Source organism: Hypanus sabinus, chromosome 11, assembly GCF_030144855.1.
Source record: "Hypanus sabinus isolate sHypSab1 chromosome 11, sHypSab1.hap1, whole genome shotgun sequence".
NCBI classification, from domain to species: Eukaryota; Metazoa; Chordata; class Chondrichthyes; order Myliobatiformes; family Dasyatidae; genus Hypanus; species Hypanus sabinus.
In genome coordinates this window covers 70951395-70973025 of record NC_082716.1, presented here as the reverse complement: position 1 = coordinate 70973025, position 21631 = coordinate 70951395, and the positions used below count along the sequence as shown (strand labels likewise).

At 40.9% G+C, this 21631-nt stretch overlaps 1 protein-coding gene across 12 annotated transcripts in view; it reads left to right on the top strand.

The window, feature by feature from the left end:
* Positions 1-21631, top strand: part of ptprc (protein tyrosine phosphatase receptor type C) — a 145586-nt gene that overhangs the window by 106949 nt on the left and 17006 nt on the right. For all 12 annotated transcript variants that reach the window (XM_059984691.1, XM_059984689.1, XM_059984687.1 and 9 more), the window contains 7 exons: positions 2619-2709; positions 5219-5295; positions 5807-5843; positions 8069-8166; positions 16571-16696; positions 16793-16947; positions 18844-18979. In XM_059984691.1, the coding sequence (XP_059840674.1) occupies positions 2619-2709; positions 5219-5295; positions 5807-5843; positions 8069-8166; positions 16571-16696; positions 16793-16947; positions 18844-18979 (720 nt within the window). The remainder of the gene's footprint in view (positions 1-2618; positions 2710-5218; positions 5296-5806; positions 5844-8068; positions 8167-16570; positions 16697-16792; positions 16948-18843; positions 18980-21631) is intronic.

Genomic DNA, 21631 nt, shown 5'->3' with positions numbered 1-21631 from the left:
TAAATGAATAATTTTTTAAAAACCCCTCAGAAGTAGAGAACTATTAACTCTCAAAGGTGATGTGCACCAATGATTAAGGATAAATCTTTTTGCAATGTATTTCATTGAGATTTGTAAGATGGATAAATATGAGCTGAATCATCAAGGAGAATCCACGATGCACCATAAAGATCTATGGAGATCTTTAGCATCCTGAAAGGGTAAAGTAAATCTCATTTTACCATTTAACTGCTGGTCTTACCACCTCCGGTGACCTCTATGTTAATAACACCTGAATCACAGGCTAACTGAGGATTCAGTATTGGTGAGGCTCCTCAGTATATTCTGCTTCATGCACAGAATCTGATGAATGTGCTTGTTATGTTGAATCATTTGCATGTTCGGTTATTTATGTGTCCGCATCCAACTACCCAAAACCAGAGGGATGAAAAGCAGACAGGACCTTAAAATAGCAGTTCATTCCACCACCCTGGCTGCAGCAGTAAAAATTAGAATCATAAAACTGTACACAAAGAAAATGACCTTGATAGTCCACCTTGAACGTTTTGACCGTGATGCCTACTTAAGCAAATCCTATTTGTCTGCATTTGGCTCATATTCCTTTATGTTTTTCCGCTCTTAAGTATCTGTCCAAGTACCTTGTAAACATTTGTATCTTCCTCTGGAGACTGATTCCAGATATTTAGCAACCTCTGTGTGTAAAATGTACCATCCAGATCTCCTTTGAAGTTCTTGCCTTTTCCTTAAACCTGTGCTTTCTAGTTTTATTCTCACTTACCCTGGTAAAAAGACTCTCTATCTATCCTATCCATTTCTCTCATAATTTTATAAGGTCACCCCTTCTGTCTTCTCTGTTCCAGTGAGAATAAAACCATTTATCCAGTCTCCCTTTATAAATGTAGCAGTCCATTCTAGTCAACATCCTGAAGAATCTCTGCTGCACTCTTTCAATTGCCATCACAACCTTCCACTAGTGCGGCAACCAGAACTGTACACAGTAATTCAAAAGCAGACTTATCAGCCTCAATGTGACAGCCCAACTCATAAACACAATGCCCTGCCCATGAAGGAAAGGAATCAATTTCCTCCTCAAGCTTTCTGAATTTCCCTATCCACCTTTCTCAACATTTTCAGTGAGTTTTCAAATTCGCTCTGTACACCAATGTTCCTAAGGTCCTTTCCATTTAGTTTGTATGCTCTACCAGAATGTACTGTACTTTCACAAATTGTGTCACACTTGCCTGCATTAAATTCCATCTGCCATCACTCTGCTCAACTTTCTAGCTGATCTGTGCCCACTGTATGCTTAGACAATCTTAAGACCTGAAGACAGAGCAGAATTAAGATATTTGGCCCATCGACTCTGCTCCGCTATTCCATCATGGCTGATTTATTATCCATCTCAACCCAATTATTCTGTCTACTTTTGATGCCCTTACTAACCAAGAACCTATCAACGTCCACTTTCTTCCTCATCTCTGTTCTAATGAGGCATACTTCTATTCTGAGGCTGCAGCCTCTGGTCCTAGTCTCACACATCCTCTCCACATCCATTCTAGCTAGGCCAGGGGTTCCCAACCTGAGGTCCATGGACCCTTTGCTTAATGGTAATAGTACATGGCATAAGAAAAAAGATTGGGAACCTCTGATCTAGGCCTTTCAATATTCGATAAGGTTTCAATAAAATTCCCCGCCCCACTCATTTTTCTTAACTGCACTGAGTACAGGCACAGAGCCATCAAACCCTCCTCATCTGTTAACCCGTTCACTCCCTGAATCATTCATGTGAACCTCCTCTGGACTCTATCCAATCTCAGCACAACTTTTCTTAGATAAGGGAAATGCGGTCTACTCCAAATGCAGTCTGACCGATATTTTATAAAGCCTCAGCATTAAATCCTTGCTATTATATTCTAGTCCTCTCAAAATTAATGATAACAGTAAATTTGTCTTCCTTACCACCAACTCAAGCTGCAAGTCAACCTTTAGGGAATCCTGCACAAAGTCTACCAAGTCCCTTTTTGAATTTTTCTCCTCACTTAGAAAATAGTCTACACCTTTAATCCTCTTACCAAAGTGCATGACCATGCTCTTCGCTACACCATATTCCATCTGCCACTTCTTTATCCATTCTATCTACAGTAAGTCCTTCTTCACACTCCTACTTCCTCAACATTGCTTGCTGCTCCAGCTGCCTCTGTATTATCTTCAAACTTGGCCAAAAAGACATCAATTCCATCAGGCAATCATTGACAGATAACATGAAAAGAAGCAAACCCAACACTGACCCCAGTGGAACACCACCATTTATCGATGGCCAACAATAAAGTCCCTTTTTATTCAAATTCTTTATTAAGTCCCTCTTTATTCAAATTCTTTGTCTCCTGCCAGTCAGCAATCTTCTATAAATGCTTGTATCTTTTCTGTAGTGCCTTGGGCTCTTGTTTAGCAGTCTCACATGCAGCACCTTGTGAAAATCTTCTTCACAATCAATTTTTTTAGTTATCTGCAAATTATAACAGCTAAATGATAGCAATACAGAATTAATTGTACATCAAATAAGAAACTTGATTACTGTGTGGGTAGAAAATAATGTAATTTTGAAATTATCATTTCAGAGCATTCCAAGGGTTTTCAGCAAATTTCCTGTCAAGGATGCACGTAAAGGTTGTAATTCGAACAAGAATCGATATATCGACATCCTACCATGTGAGTTTGAATGGAACCTGCTAATTTTGTTTAAGATAGGTTTTAACTGTTGTGTTTCTATATTATTGCAGAACAGTATGGCCCCATAGAATATCTCAGCACTGAAATAATACTCAGAAAGTTAAAAGAAATTTGTCAGTGTGGCAGTTGTATAGGCAAGAGAGCGTTTTTGTTCAGTTTATTGAAAGCTATAATTTTGAGACAGTTGGCAAACTTGTTCTTGTTGTTTAAAAATGGTATTGATTTACTTGTGATAGGAGGATGAATATGTTTTTCTTCAGAGATTTGGCATGTCACTGAAACACAGGATCCTGTGCATGGGAGTTGATGGGTTCTCAGAAAAATGACAGATAAATTGTTTCTCACAGATGCGCAGTCAGGTGTTCATTATGAAAAATATTCTGCAGGTTTTAGACTTTGTTCACCAGTTGAATTAATACTTACTGGACTGATATTGCCTAAAGGACCATCTGTTATGTCTGCACTATTTCTGATCAGCAACTTGAAACTATAATTTTCCTCAAGAACAGTTAATTACTTTATGAAGACATTTCATTAAGAAGATGATTAGATGTAAATAGTTCATTTCATATTTGTCTCAGGAGGACTTTAATTATTTGAAGCCAATGAAGTACTTTTGAATGAAGCACTGTATTCAGTGTTTTGGTGTGGGTGGTGGAGAAGCCAGTTTGACACAGTAAACTCCTATAAGCAGCAATGCATTAATAGGCAAATAATTTGATTATTAACAATATTAATTGAAGGACAGATATCAACCAGACTTTGGGGAAATGATAAGGTTCCAGTTCCACTTGAAATTTGACCAATCATCCACCATTTAAGTTTAATCCTCTGTGGCCATTCTTTTAACATGTTAGTCTATTTCACTTTTTGTAAACATATTGAACGTTATTAAATATCAGCATGATAAAAGCTTCCATCATTGCTCTCAGGTGCATGGTACATCTGCACATGCCTTTGTGTAAAAAGACAATTTGATTCAGAATCTTTACCATCGCTTTGAATGCATTTAAATTTGGTCAATACATAACTCACTCTCGGTACCTCAGTTACTGAAAAAGTATAGCATAGTGGTTTGATTACTCAATGCATGTTTATTTCCTGAAGTGGGTTGCATTAGCAAAAATTTCTGGGTGAAATACAACTTTTAGGCAGTCAGATGTACCGGTGATGATGTCCCTCTGTCAGCACCACATCTTTGATTTCCTTCTGTATGAAATTGGAACTGTTAATTCAGGACAACAACCGAGCAACAAATTTCAAGCACAACATCTGACTGATTTGTGTTTCAATGGTCAAAATATTAACTCAGCTCCACTGTAGTTTGCAGGCTTCAGGCCATTGCCTGTGAGCCATGACTGATCAATCACGGACTACATGAGGTGGGTCGATCATACAGAGGTGTGGTAAAATCACGGAAGATTATACTATCTCCCCAACCCATGTGCAGCTAGTGATAGAGATTGGTTCTTCACCTTGAGAGACTTCTCTGTACACAGCTCAGCCAAGACAAATCAATCATACTGATTCTGTGCAGATTTTATGCGGAGCCAGCTATCTCTAGAGGTATATCCTCTCTCTTGCAGTGAGGAGTGATGAAATGTCACAGCTTGCTCAGAAACTCTGTCAGTTCCAGTGCCCCAGTTTCAGTCCTGACCTTGGGGGCTCTCTGTGTGGAGTTTGCATGTTCTTGCTGTGACCATGTGGAGTTTGCTTCCTTCCACCTTACAAAGATGCACGGGTTGCTTATTCGCAATTGTAAGTTATTGTTGGTGAGTCTTAAATCTTAGGGCAGGTGGTAGGAATTGATGGAAATGCAAGGAGAGTACAATCAAACTGATGTAAAATTTTTGCTTGATGGTTGGTGTAGATTCATTGAGCTGATGAGCTTGTTTCTATGATCTGTAACTATGAGGATTTCAGTAGACATTTCAATCAATTTCAAAGTTCAAACTGGCAAAAATGTTCAACACAATAATTTTTATTGCACTTCAATGGGTCCAGTTCAACTTAATTGTCTCAATATGTTGTTCTATTCCCCAATATGTTGTTCTATTTCATCATTCCATAAATTCTTCCCTCATTCCTGCTCTTGTGAGAACCACTGCAATTTTTGAAGTCAGTAAAAGTCAAAGCTGGGTCATTACCAAAAATCGTTCAAGTGATGATGAATGGATTTTGTTGTGTATTTAATATTTCAGTAGTATTAGAGTAATATTGTAAATAAATTGTTTGATTAAGCATTCTTGCTTGTTTAAATAACATTATGGGTTATATAAAAATAGATGAAGTGCATACATCATGACACTACTACATGATATGTGCATGGTTCGCTTAAAGTAAAAACATAGTTATTCACATTCTGAACTCCCTTGTTTTTTGTCCAATTAATTTTACGTTTTGGAATTACAAAACATAATAGACTTAGGTTGGAAAACATATGCCTTCTTTGTTTAATAAACTTATTAGGATTGTGCTTTCTCAACAGATGATTACAATCGTGTTGAACTTTCCCCTGTGTCTGGAGAGCATGGATCAGATTATATCAATGCAAGCTTCATTGATGTAAGTATGAAAGCTTGGAAGTGACAGACAAAGGATATTTAAGTATTTAGTATTGTGCACTTTGACAACAGAAATTTAAATAGAATTATTTAATCCATGGAAGAGAAAAGTGTTCCCTTTACAAAATTCATTTCGGCAGTTGACCCCAATCTACACGCATCTCCAGGGTTTACTTCTGAAGGCTGCTACGACCAATATAACAGTTCTTCCTGGGAAGATCCAAGTTGGCAATTGTGTTCAATGCAATAGCATTTTGTTATACCAAAGTTCATTTTTATTTTCTGTTTGACACTTCATTCCATAATAAGACCTAAGGTTCAATATTGGAGATCCAGTACACCTCTATATTCATACCATCTCCTTGACATGCATTTTCAATAACTCCTGCATTGATGATTGTAAGACTCACTCCATAATTCCAATGTTTGTAATTCTCCGCATTGTTGACTGATTATTGAGCACTACGAGTGAGGTATTGTTGTTCTTAACTTTATTATTTTTCATTACATAGGGCTTCAATGAACCCCGGAAGTACATTGCTGCCCAAGGTACATTTACTTATATACAGGCAATAATTTTCTCTATATCGCAGAACAAGTTTAATGAAAAGTTTGCTATTTAGCTGCAGATATCTATCTCAGAGAATCACAAGTTTGAAAGATTTCGATGTACAATATGATGGAAATTAATAACCAAGTTACACTGAGTTGCAGACGTGTTAACTGCAGTTTCTCTGCTGTGCTGTGCAGTTTTGAGACTCGTCCCATTGTGTAATCATGTTTTCAACCAGCAGCACCCAGGGCAGCTATAGCAATTTCAGTCGACGTAGCCAAGTAACACCTTACCATAGGGACAGTAAAATTCAACTTCAGTTGTTTAACAAAATGCACTATGGTAGATCGTACCTTAATTATACCTCTCGCACACTTATTCTAAACTTCGTCACCTTGATACAAAACAACCCTACTTTACATACAGTACTGTGCAACAGTCTTAGAAACATATATGTAGCTAGGGAGCCTGAGAATTCTACACAGTACTGTAGTAATTTTATGTATTGCATTGTGCTGCTACTGCTGCAGAAAGAAAAAAAAATCATGACATAAGTGAACGATGATAAACCTGATTCTGATATGGATGTCTGTTGTGGACTGAGAGTGGGAAGGTGGCAGGGAGAAGGGAATCACAGCTGGGAGAAGGGAGGGAGTGAAAAGCAACAGAAAGACATTCTATAACGATCAATAAATCAGTTGTTTGGAATTAAGCTACCTTTACGCTCTTTGCTTGCCATTTATGTTTTCATGATTCTTTTTCATTGCACATTGAGTTTTGACGTCTTCTTTTTTATGGGTGTTTATGAGCATGACGTGTCTCTTGTTCTCTGCACATTGGGTGTTTGACAGTCTTTTATATATATTTATATGTGGTTTGTTTTTGAGTTTCTTTGTTTCGGGCTGCCTGTTAGGAGACGAATCTCAAGGTTCAAAAATATATACGCATTTTGATTATAAATCTTCTTGAAACTTTGAATCTTGCCTGGTGTCTCAGGGCTAGGTGTATCTGGACCTGTGCCACACGTACCCTGGCACTCCATCCTCAGCATTCCCAACATTCATTGCTATTGCCAGATATACAAACACGCTGTCCATTCCATGTTGACAAATACGGTATTGTGCTAAAGTCTTAGGCACTCTGGTTATATATTTGTGCCTGAGACTTCTGCACAGTACTGTAAAGTGAAAATTTAAAAAGGAATCAAGCACTGCTGCAATATCAGTCAACCACCTTCCAACAGCTGTTTTAGAATCAGTGGGAGGATTGTGGTCATAGCACAACAAATGGATAAAGAACAAGTTTCCTCAATCCCAAGTTTACACCTAACACCTGGTAGTTGTCACCACAGGGGGGAAGTCCAGATCAGATGTAATAGAAAAGGTTTCAGGCTTGACAAGAGTAGTGTCAGGCGCAGCCTAAGAGGGAGGAATCTGAATAAATTATATTGCTGGTCATTTCTAGAAAATAAATTCATTGCACTTTCATTAAACTCCAAGGTTAGTTTGTTTGATGAAAATGGCATAAAAGTAGATCTAAGACATTTAGTAGGCTACAGACCAAGTGTGGTAAATAGGATTAGTACAAATAGGTTCTTGATGGTCATATGTAAGTACTCGGCTGAAGAGTCAGTTTCTGAGGCAGATGAATCTGCGACTCAAAATGGAAGAAGTCCATAGTCATTGAACATTGTAGAGAGTTAAATGATTGGCCCAAAGATTCACATAAATAGGCTGATAAGAGATTAATTCACTGTATACCCTTCATCCCAACACAATTAACAGAAGCTTTATTTATTTTCAGCTTCCTAATGTTTAATTTTGAGTAAATAATCTGTTTTGTCAAGAGTTCCAATCTTTCTCCTTTAGACAGTCCCTCAAATGAATCACATAACAAATTAATGATTTAGTTATTGCACCCTTTTTTCTTTAGGCATAGATTTACCACTGATTGATGATTACCCCACTGACCTCATGTTCCCTTCTCCTGTCTTTCATGTGCCTGCATGAATGCTTCTTTTGTGTTTCACTCACATTTCTTCCCTGTGCTTCCAGTTAGTTTCTGAATATGCCTGGATGTAATTTAGTAACTTACCTTGTTCCAGTTCCTCTTCATACGTAGCTGAATTCAACTAGTTTAAAATATACCAATCACACAAATGAATGTCTCCACGTTTGATTTTCTCTGTGTTTGCTCAGTGATAACTTCTGCTATTTTTCAGGACCGAAAGAAGAAACATCTGATGATTTCTGGAAAATGGTGTGGGAACAGAAAGTAACAATCATTGTCATGGTGACTCGCTGTGAGGAAGGGAAGCGGGTGAGACACATTCTCCACTACTCAAGCTTGACCATTTTTTTAAAAAAAACTTCAGTGCACCATACTGTGATTCTGTGAGGATTATACAGAGTAGGTGCTATAGGAAATTAAAACTATCTGCAGATGCTGCAAGTCTGAAACAAAAACAGAAAATACTACAACGCTCAGCAGCCCAGGCAGCATCCGTGGAGAAGCAGATAATGTTTTCCATCTGTGACGCTTTGTCAGAACTAGTTAAATGAGAAGACACACACAAAATGCTGGAGGAACACAGCAGGTCAGGCAGCATCTATGGATAAGAATAAACAGTTGATGTTTCAGGCCATGAGTATAGTTTTCTTTAGGAGAGCTGGGGGAGGGATATATAATTCAGACCATTCTCACGGTGGTGAAAACAATGAATGGAAGGATAAATAAAATGAAAAGTCTATTTACAGTCTCTGATCTGTATTGAACAATGGAAGGACAAAAATTTGATGTTGACAGCCACATTATATCCTCTTTTCTAATACATCTGTTGTAACTGACTGGTCTGAGCCACTTGGAAGCTGTAACTGGGAGATTTGAAAGTCTTTATTTTATATACTAGATCGTCCAGAGAGAACCTCGTTCACCACTTCTAACAAGATGCTTCTTACATGAAGATATTTCTTAAAAGCAAAGATCCTTCTGAAACATAAAGAAACAATAAACGATTAACTACAGTTTTAATGGCTATAATCACCCACTTCAACATTTTGAATATAGAGAATTAACTTTGCGGAATTATAAATTTACAATGTTAGCATGTACCAACTAGCAGAACCCCTTTGCATATTCAATACTGTAGCTGATCTGAAAGCTTCTCATCACAAACGCCAGCCACCCAGAACATATCTATTCAGTGTGACAGTTGGCTCCCTGAATATAAAACTAGCTGGAATATCAAGAGCAAAACAGCCCTGCCCTGAATTGTGCATTAAGTAGCAGGGTTATCTCTTTAAGGCAGTGCTAATACAGGAGATAGCCATTTAATGCCTTCCCTGATCATAAGCCATCAGTACGCAGGCACAGCGGCTACTCTGGCTCCCAACAGTGATGCTCGTTTTAAATTCTTAGATTGTACTTCAAAGTTTCTAGTCAGACTTTTCTGTCATCCAAAGCTTTGCGAATGCAGCGCCACCAAAATCTGAAACAAAGTTGTGTCTAAGCAGAGTTAACAGAAAAAGTGATTCTACAGACATCAGGTTTAGTGACAGCAGCCAGGTGTAAGCACCTCAGCTGAGGAAGCAGTGGATGCAGGTGATGGAAAGGAAGCAAAAACGCGGTAAGAGAGCTGTGGTACTAACGATGTTGAGAGCTAACCTGGATAGACTGGCAGTACCATCACTTTTCTTGGCCAGCTTCTGCTCGCTAGATAATAAAATGGACTTACTGAGGCTGAGAATGACACACAGCAAGAAATAACAAACTATTGCTTTCTGGTTTTCACCAAGATATCATTAAACACCAACATACCCGACTTGGCATTTCAACTTGATGCAGTGATTCTGTTCCTGCGCAGACAGGAACTCCGTGTCGGAGAAATCCAAAGGAGGTGGAATTTGTGTGCACATTGATGAAGGTCGATGCACAAACTCATCTGTAGTTAACAGAACTTATACTGGGGAAATTGAGCAAATTACAATTAAATGCCAGCCATGGCTCAAAGAGTTTACTGTTGTATTCATCTCTGCTGTCTCCATCCCTCCGAGCGCAAACGCCAAGGACGCACTGGGAGTGCTCTACAGTACCATCAGCTCTCTGCAAAACAAGCGTCCAGGTGGTCTCTTCATAATTGTAAGAGACATCAATCGTGTTAACCTGCAGGACATTTTACCCGAATTCCAAAAACAGGTCACCAGTGTGTGGATGATGTTGGTACCTCAAGAATGGTCGTCTCATGCCCCAGCTAGTAGCCCACAGAGGTGTGCACGCTACTGAAAGCCAGAGGCACTGCCTTCAAATCTGCTGACAGAACAGGTCTCAGAGCGGCCAGGAGAAACCTCGTCTTGGGCATCAAGCAGACAAAGGCCGCCTCTGGCTGGACATCCAGGGCATTACATAATAGGCAAGGGAAAACTGTGTCAAGTGCACCAGTGATGCCCCCATCTAAACAACTTATATGGGCTCTATGAGCATGCAACACAATACCAGCCATGAAAGCTACTCCCCCAGGAGAACAACGGTCAGCAGATATGAGAAGAACTGCAGAGAACCAACATCTGTAATGTGTCCAGGCTAGATAACTTCCCAGGACATCTTCATGGACATCTTCAACACTTCACTCATCCAGGCTTCAAATCAGCCACCTTCATCCCTGTACCAAAGAACGCTGCACCTTCAGAGCTAAACAATCTCTGCCTGTAGCACTGATGCAAATCATCCTGAAGTACTTCGAGTGGCTGATCATAAAGTTCATTCTTGCCACATTGGACAATCATCAATAGGCTTACCAACAGAACAACTCTATGACAGATGCCAGAGCATCTGTTATGCACCTGGTCCTGACACACCTAGGATTCAAGGACACCTACGTCAGAATGTTGTTTCTGGATTCCAATTTGACATTCAACACTATTGGGCCATAGACCTTATTGAACAAACTTCTACTCCTCGGTCTAAATACACCACTGTGCAACTGGAACTTCCTAACAAACAGACCACAGACAGTCAGGATGCACAACTGCTGCACCCTCCCCATCACCCTCAACATGGGTTCCCCCACCTCAGGCTGTGTGCTGAGCCCATTATTGGACACTCTGCTCATAGTGACTGCACGGTCAAACACCCGAGCAATCACATTGCCAAAGTCACAACATTCATGGTGCTCATCACCAACAGCAATGCGACGGCCTACAGAGAGGAGGTGGAAAAACTTGAGGCCTGGTGCCAGGCAAATAACCTCTCCCTTCACATCAAAAAGATAAGGAAATGGTTATTGATTTGAGGAGAACTTGCACTACCCACACCCCTCTTTACATCAGTGGCGCAGCACTGGAGATTGCAAACACTTTCAAATTCCTGGGAGTGCATATTTCACACAACCTCTCACATTTCCAGAATACATTCTCCACAGTCGAGACAGCTCATCTCTTCAGCCTTCTCTACTTTTGATAGCATCCTGACAAGCTGCACCACTGTTCGGTACTGAAACTTCACTGTGGCAGTCAGGAGGTGTCTTTTGTGATGCATTGGATCCAATGTATTGCACTCACAGTGCATATGTACAAAGCTGTGCAGTCAGTTACACACCTTCTCAAAAATGACCCAAAATGAAGGCTTTCTTCACGGTTCTTAATACGATCTTACTTGTGAAAAAATATTGCTGTTTCAAAGGCAAATAAAGAGAGGATGGAGATGAATGTCATTCCACTGTGTACTTCAAATTCAATTCCAAATTAATCTGCACAGGAAATGATATAAACACAGCTTATGTAAAGGAAGTGACATTCAAACTACACCTCGAGACAGCAGAACATACCCCGCCCAGCATCTGTAAGATGTCAAGTTTAAATACTAAAATTAAAAGTAGTTTTTAATTAAGTGATTATTGCATTAAGTCCTTGGCAAAAGAAACATAGTCTCAGAGACTGGTTTCGAAACAGTCTTACTACACCATCTCTAACCATTTTCACTTTGAAAATAGTAGCCATGATGATGTTCCTGGTGGGGATCAGCAAGAAGTGCTGGGCCAGTGTACCATGAGGAGAGGGTGAGCTGATTAGCTAGGAGCCTTCTTGTAGTATGATCAGCCAGGTTGAGATCAGCAGGAGCACAGTTCCATTGGCCTTTCTGGGTTGGGACCTGCTACATTGGATCCTATTACACACATCAACATGGAATCTTCTTGTTTCATTAAATATATAACTGATCACAACATTGATGTTGGTAAAGAACTTGATATCATCTAGTTCTGTGTCCAGCTCTTAAGTTATCACCTCCGCCATCTCAACTGCTACACCAGCAGCACTGAGTTCAAGCCTTCATAGGGTGAGATTTGGTTTGGGAGTAAGCTTTGCCTTGCCCTGGAGAAATTCACCTTCACTATATCCAGCAATGTCTGTGACCTTCAGGTGTGCAATAGCACCAATAGCTTTAGTTGATGCAGTACAGAAGATGCAGACCTCTTTCTTTGAGCTGTAGATAGTGGAATTGTTGAGTAGGTTCTCGGAATTTTCAGAGCTTTAAGATCCTGAAAGGAAGAACTTCGCTGCTACCACCATTTCTCTTTAGTGAGTGGGACATCCCATTCACAAGTGCTCAAGTTCAACTCTGTTAATATGAAGCACCCCTGGATACAGACTGGAGCAGCAAATTAAGAGGGTCCAATAGGCTGTTGATGGTCGATAGCACACCATGACGCATAAAGGTATCAGCAGCCTGGAGAGTAAGGCTGAGACTGTGCTGCAAAGAGGGGAGGTCCTGTCGAAGATGAAGATTCTGTAGATCTTTGGGCCAGACCTTCAGATGGGAGACAGTGAATGAAGTCAGCATTGTTGCGTGTGATCTTACGCAGTTTGAGATTAATCTGCGCCAACAAGTCTTCTGGTGCTTTCAGCATGCTGACTTCTTCTTCTGCACTAGAAAATGATTTAAGGCCATCATCCACATAGAAATGCTTTTCTATGTACCTTTGTGCTTCAGTCCCAAATTCCATCTCTCCCTTGCTAGCTGACTTCTTAAGGCCACAGATTGCTGCAGCTGGCGAAGGACAGTTACTACGTCCGTGAATTCATATGCAGCATTCCAGAATGTCATTGTCCATTTAGTGATCACAAAACCACATGAATCTGAGGTAGTTTCAGACCCTAACCCTAATCCTAACCCTAACCCTAACCCTAACCCTAACCTTAGGAAAGCTCCTAATGAGCTTTCTCATTAGGAAGCTGTGGAACATTTGTTTGATGTCTGCCATCACTGCGACAGACTCTGTTCTGAAGTGTATGGGGACCCCAAGCAGGCCACGATCTGGACCCCGTAAGAACATATTGTTCAATGATATGCCTTTGAACTGCACACTTGAATCAAAGAAAACTTGTTCTTGTGCAAGTTTCTGTGGGCGGTAATACTCTCGTACTGAACGTGTCAAAGAATGTTGACTTTGCCAATGACACATTGCTCTGATCATCTAGTATCACATATGCCTTTAGTATTTGCTCAGGAAGTCCCTTCGGGTAGATGTTGGTCAGACAGATTTCAGAGCAGCACTTGCCCTGGAAGTCTTCCCACATACTACTGCACATGAAGAAGCAGTGTCAGATACTGCGCAGAAGCTGTATCTGATGAATGCTCAGCCGGCTCCCCGCTGTGCTCTGCTGCGTGTGTACTGGAACCAGTAGTAGCCCAAGGTGCTGGCATTCAGTGCAGCATATGATAGTTTCACAGACCTTTGCTTGCCGTGCTATGGAAACACAACATTTGAAATGTATTGAGTGCTCCTCTCTGCAAGCATTTTTTCGCTAAATCCTTAGGCGTGGGTTTTCTCATGGACGGGGCTTTGTCTATCAAGGTTCATGACAGAGTTTTCTACTTCAGTTTTGCTGACCTTGTTAGAAGTTTTGGTTTTCCATGCTTTTGCTGAAGACCTCCTTTTGAATGGTGCTACTGGAAGTTGACATCATAAAACTAGGGTCATTTTGCATTTCTGCATGGTGGCAGAACACAACATTTGAAATGTATTGAGTGCTCCTCTCTGCAAGCATGGTGCTACTGGAAGTTGACATCATAAAACTAGGGTCATTTTGCATTTCTGCATGGTGGCAGAACACAACATTTGAAATGTATTGAGTGCTCCTCTCTGCAAGCATTTTTTCGCTAAATCCTTAGGCGTGGGTTTTCTCATGGACGGGGCTTTGTCTATCAAGGTTCATGACAGAGTTTTCTACTTCAGTTTTGCTGACCTTGTTAGAAGTTTTGGTTTTCCATGCTTTTGCTGAAGACCTCCTTTTGAATGGTGCTACTGGAAGTTGACATCATAAAACTAGGGTCATTTTGCATTTCTGCATGGTGGCAGACAAATTCCACGTAGAATGAAAATGGTGGATAGGGGGCATGATGTTTCATTTTATACTTGAACCCTCCACTGTTCTTATATATTGTTCAGTAGTTTCTCCACTATATGGGTTTCCTCCTCTTTCTGTGTCCAAGAAACTCAGTCCCAGTGGGTAACCCTTGCCTTTTGAAGCTTGCAGTTCTGGCAACAGATCTGCTAACTCCTGTAGCTTCTGTGATTCTTTGTGTGAGAACTTTGGAAAATTATTAAGTCTGCTGAAGGGAGATTCTTCAAATGCCTCTGGAGAGCCAAAGAACTGCCCATCCTCTGCCACAACATTTGTAAAACCTTAGCTGGATTAATATGTGCACTGCTCTAACCCTTCTTGCGTGTAACAGTTACTCCCCACCAAGCCACCCATCTAGCTCTTCGCTGGGCTTGAGACTTAATCCATCCATGGAGTTATGAATGCTTGACTTCCAGGCCAGATAATTGGCAGACTGGTTGCCAAACACTTTTAGTCCTGCTGTGCCTAGGTCTCGATGAGCTAGCCACCAAGCCAAATCTTGTGCACCTGCAGCTACTGAGTGAAGGCAAGATTGTCTTTGGATAGATTGAAGTTCATTCAGTCCATGTCTGTCAAATGGGATTGGCATCAGTAGTAACTCTTGACTGAGGTTGTTGCTGTGGCAGATCTGCAGAAAGTTGTGTTGTAGGTCTTTGGTTTAAGACCTTGCCTGTCTTAACTGGACTACGTCAAATGCATATTGGCTGTGTGGTGTGGACAGCTTCTCCTTGTAGAGCTGAAGCACTGTCTTTTTTATAGCCAAAAGTAATTTGGACATATTCTTTAGTGTTGTGATGGCAAACCATGGCAGATTCTAGTTATAAACTCACCCCTGTTAGGTGCTGCTTCATACACTTTTGCCTCTACCGAGGCAACTTCACCCTCTTCCTGGAGAACACTTGAAGTAGCCTCTACACATGTCCATGTCCATGTCCATGTCCATGTCCATGTCCATGTGAGCTCTCTCCATTTTGCATCTCAACTTTACACTCAACATAAGCTGTTGTCATTCTTGCTGCTTCAGCTGTGGCATAGGATCATGCTGTAGCTATGTTAATGGTGGATTTGTTTGAGCTTCGCCAAGATACGGTTGATGCTCCACACTCTGACCTGACTTCCAGGTCTTGGCAATTGCTGTTGTTCGGGTCGGAAGCTGACATTGTCTTACACGGTGTTCAGATGTATCTCCAATCTGCGGGCAATGCCTTTGAAGATGAATTAACTTTTTACTCTACTGTCCCCTCTCAGAGTGTACATACAAAGCTGTTCAGCAAATTAAACACCTTCTCAGGAATCAACTGAGACGGAAGTTTTCTTCGGGGTTTTTAAATGAGATCTTAGTTGTGAAAATATATTGTTGTTTCAAAGGCAAATAAAGAGAGGATGGAGTTGGTTGTGCTTCAAAGTGAAATCTACATTAACCCAGACAGAAGATGATATAAAAACAGCTTACGTACAGGAAATGATGTTCATACAAAATGAACTGTGCCTCCAGAGACCAGAACATCCAGAGTAACAATTATTTTGTTCTCATTTACACTTGCCTACAGGAAATGACATTAAACAATCTTCTATCTTGAATTCTGAATTTCTCAATGAATGCCTCTCCAAGGAACATCAATGAACATGATTTTATGTCCATTGTGTTCCATTGCATTGCTTTCCATGGGACAGAATCAAAATGTCTCACACCCAGTGATTGGTTTCAAATGCCTCAATGTATCAGTTGAGGTTACATTGTAAACAGATTTATTTCCTGAGCACAAGAGATTCTGCAGATGCAGGAGATTCAGATCAACCCATACAAAATGCTGGAGGTACTCAGCAGGTCAGGCAGCATTGATGGAGAGGAATAAACAGTCAACTTTTCAGACCGAGTCCCTTCACCAGGATTCATTGCTTTCTTGAAGACCTGTTCTCATTTTAATTAATACATATTTATACCATCTGTAATTTCATATCTCCAGAATAACCCAAAACAGAAGATATTCAAGTTTTTCTACTTTCATGTTCAGAATATTAAACTTTTTTTTACAAAAGAAACTGAACCTGCTGGGATTCTCACCAAGACGGACAACTTCCATGGACAGATTTAAAAAAAAGTTAATGCAAGTTAACAAAGTTAGATGAGGTGGATCTGAAAGGTTAATTCTCTTTCTTCTTTTGCAGATGTCACCTGACTTGCTGAGTGTTTCCAACATTTTCTGTTTTTGTTTCAGATTTCCAACGTACTGTAGACAGTTCTTTTAAAAAAAGAGCTTGTGTTGAGATTAGAAAAAAAACATACTCAGAACATGTTTATTAAAAAAAAATTTTTTTCACAGCCCAAGTGTGCTCAGTATTGGCCCACCATGGATGTAAAGTCCATGTACTTTGGTGACTTCTCTGTGAGAATTAGTGAGGAGAAGTTGTGTCCAGACTATGTTATTCGGAAGCTCTTCATCTCGCAGGTAAATCATTCTATTGCCTTCTGTTCCAGTCATTCTTAAATTTTGCTTTGGCTGATTAAAGCGACCATAAATTAACATTTTGCTGAATTCCCTCAGAAGGAGAAATCTCCAGAGAGAGAAGTCACACACATACAATTCATCAGCTGGCCAGACCATGGTGTTCCAGAAGATCCACATCTTCTTCTCAAATTGCGTCAGAGAGTGAATACCTTCAGAAACCTATTTAGTGGTCCAATCGTTGTACACTGCAGGTAATTAGAGCATGGCTCTGTCATAGCCTGGAAGTAATTGCTTTCTTGTTGTTACTAATTTGCTTGTCTCATAAACAGAGTTATCATAATGCAATATTGAGATACATCCAAGGATGCACTGGGACACATCAACAGTGATGTAAGCTGGGGTCATTGGGTATATTGGGTCTTTCAACATCAGGCACTCTTGCTCAGGGGACTCAGCCATTGTTGATCAGGCACCAGCTTGTGGCCTTACAGTATTGGTCCATGGGTCATACCTCTTGATCCATAGTCATCTGGAGGCATCCACAGCATCCTCTGTGATGGTTCTCGATGGCTCTTCTCTTTGCAGCCCCCAGTAATGCCAAGGAAAGAGTAGGTTCTGCAGAATGAGCAGCCAGCAAAACCTCTGTGCCCCATCAATACGGGCTGGCTCAATGCCCTCCACCCCTGTCTCTGGCACTGCTCTACCAGCTGCTGGTATTCGGCCTTCTTACATTTGAACATCTCCTTAATCTGGTATTCCAATTGCATGCCAGTCCTATTTTGAAGTTTCTGGCAGAATGACCATGTCAGGTCTCAGTGATCATGATGCAATAAAGTCAGGGAACTTTAATTGCTTACCAAGATCGATTTTCAGTTGCCAGCCAGACGCCACGGTGAGCAAGCCTGATGGTAAACAGGGCTGAGGCTGTGAGTGGTCTAGTTTTTGACAAAGGCTATGGGCTTTCTTGGTTGGCAGAGGTGTTTACTGTTATTAATGGCCAAGGAGATATTTTCTTCCACTACCTGCAGTACCTGGTCATGGTGCCAGGAGTAGCAGCCTTCTCCCACAGCTTTTAGGTGGCTGCTGAGAATGTGTCCCAGGAACCCACTGCTAGGGCAGAGACGACGTAATGGTGCCTCACATTTGCCCCATTCCAAAGGTTTACTAGACTTGCAGGATGTCATACATAGCCTGGATCATGAACTTGATGCACTGGGATACTGTCTGTCAGATGCTGGACCTGGCGATGCCATGCCCAATGTGCTCAAAAATTGTACATCAACTAAGTAAGCTAACGCACCTGTTTGGGGGTGATCCAACATAAAGAAATTGCTATTAATTATTCTTGATTTTGTGGACGTAGGGAGTAGTGTTTCCTATTTCATATGCGTAACTATTCTTTGAGTGAAGATGTTTTCTCTATCTCTCTCTGATCTTTCAACTAATGACTTCAATTTATCTTCCTTAATTCTCAACTGGTAGGAATTGACCCTTCCTGTTCACTCTGCCAGGCCCCTCATTACTCTTTACATTTTAGGAGAATTTTCCCTTAATTTCTTTCATTTAATGAGTACAATATAGCCTGGTGTACACTTTCCCAGTACTGGTCAAATCTTTCTAAATCTCTTGTACGCCCTCTGTGGAAATGGTCTATCCTTCTTACTCCACACTTATCAGATTCTCCTTTCCCTTCAAATGTCTGTTATTGTCTCATAATGTGAATGAAGGGAGTGCATTGAATAATAAATATACCAATTAACATCAGCTTCATTCATATGGTGGGACTATTAGTGTAATGTTCAACAAGCTCTTTTTCTTCCAGAAAGAAACATTCTGTGAATCAGGTCCATAATTTATCTGTGTATTTATCAGCCATTTGCTTTTAGATATGGAACAATTCTGTTGATTTTATTCACATGTTTTAACTTCCATTTCGTGGCAGTGCTTCAAAATATTGCAGTTGTTATAAATTCTAACACAAACCAGAAAACGCTGGAAATTCTCAGTGGTGGTGGAAGGTGGGGGGGGGGGGGATGTGATCTCTTCCTTGATTCGCACGCAGATTCCTGAGCGCATCTGGCAAGTTTGAATACTCTTGAGAGCATGGTCAGACAGCACGTTTAACTATTTGCCACGTTTCTTCACAGTGCCGGGGTGGGTCGCACGGGCAGCTACATTGGAATTGATGCCATGTTGCAGGCCCTCGAGGCTGAAGGACGAGTGGATGTCTATGGTTACATAGTCCAGCTCCGTCGGCAACGCTGCCTCATGGTGCAGGTTGAGGTATGCTAATCATTGCATCACTCACTCTCTCTACTGAATTACAAAGGATAGGGAGGGAATTCAAGCTTATTGACGCATCCACTTTTTATAAGTGCACTATCTTAGCAATGGGGATTGGAAATTATTCAGTGAGATGCAGAGCTTTCCCTGTATTGGATATGCTTCACATTTCATACCTCTCACATTATATGGATACCAGTTGGTTATTTGAATCTTGGATGGCTCTCAGAGCAATCTCATCAATCTTATTTCTCCACTTTACATTTTCCCAGCAACCTGTTCTTTCTCACGTCCATCTATCCTACCCTGCTTCTGCAACCAAATTATACCGGGGAAACTTGCATTGACCAGTTAGTCTGCATATCATTGAGTAAGGGCCATGGAAATTGTCACGATGTCACACAGCACAGAAATGCTGAGTCAACACCAACCTTCAAACACCCATTTTAGAGTATGTCTTCAGCAATCTCAGCTAATTCTCCCACAGTCACATCAGTTCCTCCACCGCACTTTGCCCTCCTGGTTCTAACATTTAGTCCACAGTTTATAGTCACTAATAAATCCACAAGCCTTTGGGATGTGGGAGGAAATTGGAGTATCTGGAGGAAAGACATGGATTCACAGGAGAACTTGCAAACTCTTCACAGACAGGTTGACGCTGGGTTACTGGAGCTGTGAGTCAGCAGTGTTTATACTGTATAATCTGTTAATAATAGTTAGGGATGAGGTATTGTTAGTCTTTGTGGTGTTAAAATGATGGGCCAGGCTCAAGCTCATATTGGTAGCTGGTTCCTACTGATTGATGATGATGATCATCATTACTGATTAGTAATTGCCTAAATGTAAGGATGCATTCCCTGACTCTAATGAATTTTACAATGTTTTTATTTTATGAATATGCAGGACATCTGTGAAAATGTTTCTGCTTCTCACATCAGCTTTCTAAACAGATTTGTGCACAGTGTGGCAAATTTTCTACTGATCGCTCAGCCCATTCTCCCTTTCACAGAACCTGACTCGGGTTTAATATCACTGGCATATGTCATGAAATTTGTTGTTTTGCAACACCACTACATTGCAATACATAATAATTATTAAAATCTTTAAAGGACATTAAGAAATATATATTTAAAATTAAATAAGTTAAGTAAGTAGTGCAAAGTGAGAGCGAATGAAATGGTGAGTTATTGTGATTGGGTTCATTGCCCATTCAGAAATCTGATGGTGGAGGGAAGAAGCTGTTTCTAAAACACTGAGTGTGTGTCTTCAGGCTCTGTTTTCCCTCCTTGATAGTAGCAATAAGAAAAGAGCATGTCCTGGGTGATGGGGTTCGTACTGATTGATGCCGATTTCACCTTTTGAAAGTGGCCTGCACGGTGGTGAGACCAGTGCCCAGGATGAAAAGTTGGGTGTGTTTATAACTTTCTGCAGCTTTTTCTGATCCTGTGCTGTGGAAATCCAAGCAACACATACAAAATGCTGGAGGATCTCAGCAGGTCAGGTTTCATCGATGGAAAAGAGTAAACGGTCAACATTTCGGGCCTGGTAGAGGGTCTTGGCCCGCAGCATCGTCTGTGTTCTTTTTCTTAGACACTGCTTGGCCTGCAGAGTTCCTGCAGAATTTTGTGTGTGTTGCTTGATACTCAGGTTGTTGTTCTCACACAATTTGTCAAGACTCTCTCCCACCTCTCTGTATGCTGACTCATCAATGTTGCTGATGAGGCCAAGCACTGTTACATCATCCACAAACTTGACGATGTGGTTTGAGCTAGATTTGGCAGCGCGGTCATGAGTCAGCAGCATGAACTTAGGCTGAGAACTTAGCCCTGGGGGGCACCAGTGTTCAGTGTGATGGAGCTTGAGATATTGCTGCCAACTCAGACTGACGGGGGTCTTTCCGTCAAGTCCAAGATCCAGTTACAGAGAGAGGTGTTAAGTCCAAAAGGGAACAGTTTACCAACCAGCCTCTGAGAGATGATTATGTTAAATGCCAAGCTGAAGTTGATTATATAAGGCATCGTTTTCTAGGTGGGAGGATGGGTGGTCATGATTGCTGACCACTGAGCTGTAATCATTTAGGCCAGTTACTTGGGCACTTTTGAGTATCGGAATAGTGGCCAGTGAATAGTCTTGAAGCCTGCAGGGACAGTGCAAACAGCTATTAACTATGTCTGTTAAGACCTCTGTTAGTTGGACCGCACAATCCCTCAGCACCTGGCCCAGTACATTGTCCGCTCCCTCAGCTTTGCTAGGATCCTCCTCACCTCAGCTGTGGCCCTACGGGCTACCTGTTCCTCAGGGGGATGGGGGACTTCCCTCAATGTTATGTCATTCATTTCTATTGAAATCACCTCACTACCCATTTACAGCTGAGAGGGAGAGGATTATAAGGCAAGAAATAAACTGTGGTTCTGTAAAAATCTATTGAGCTGGCATGGTGTGAATAAGAAAGTTGGGATAGGATCCCAGGTTAGCTTGCTTTCGAAGCTTGTCTTCTACTGCATTCTTTGTCAAATGAGTTAACTTTCACCTACGTACTGATTTTGTGTGTACGCACGCGTATGTGTTTATGTTTGTGTGTGCTTGTGAAAGATCCATCATTGGAATTAGACTTAGGAAGATCAAGTTAGTTTGCAGGATTGCTAATTGATT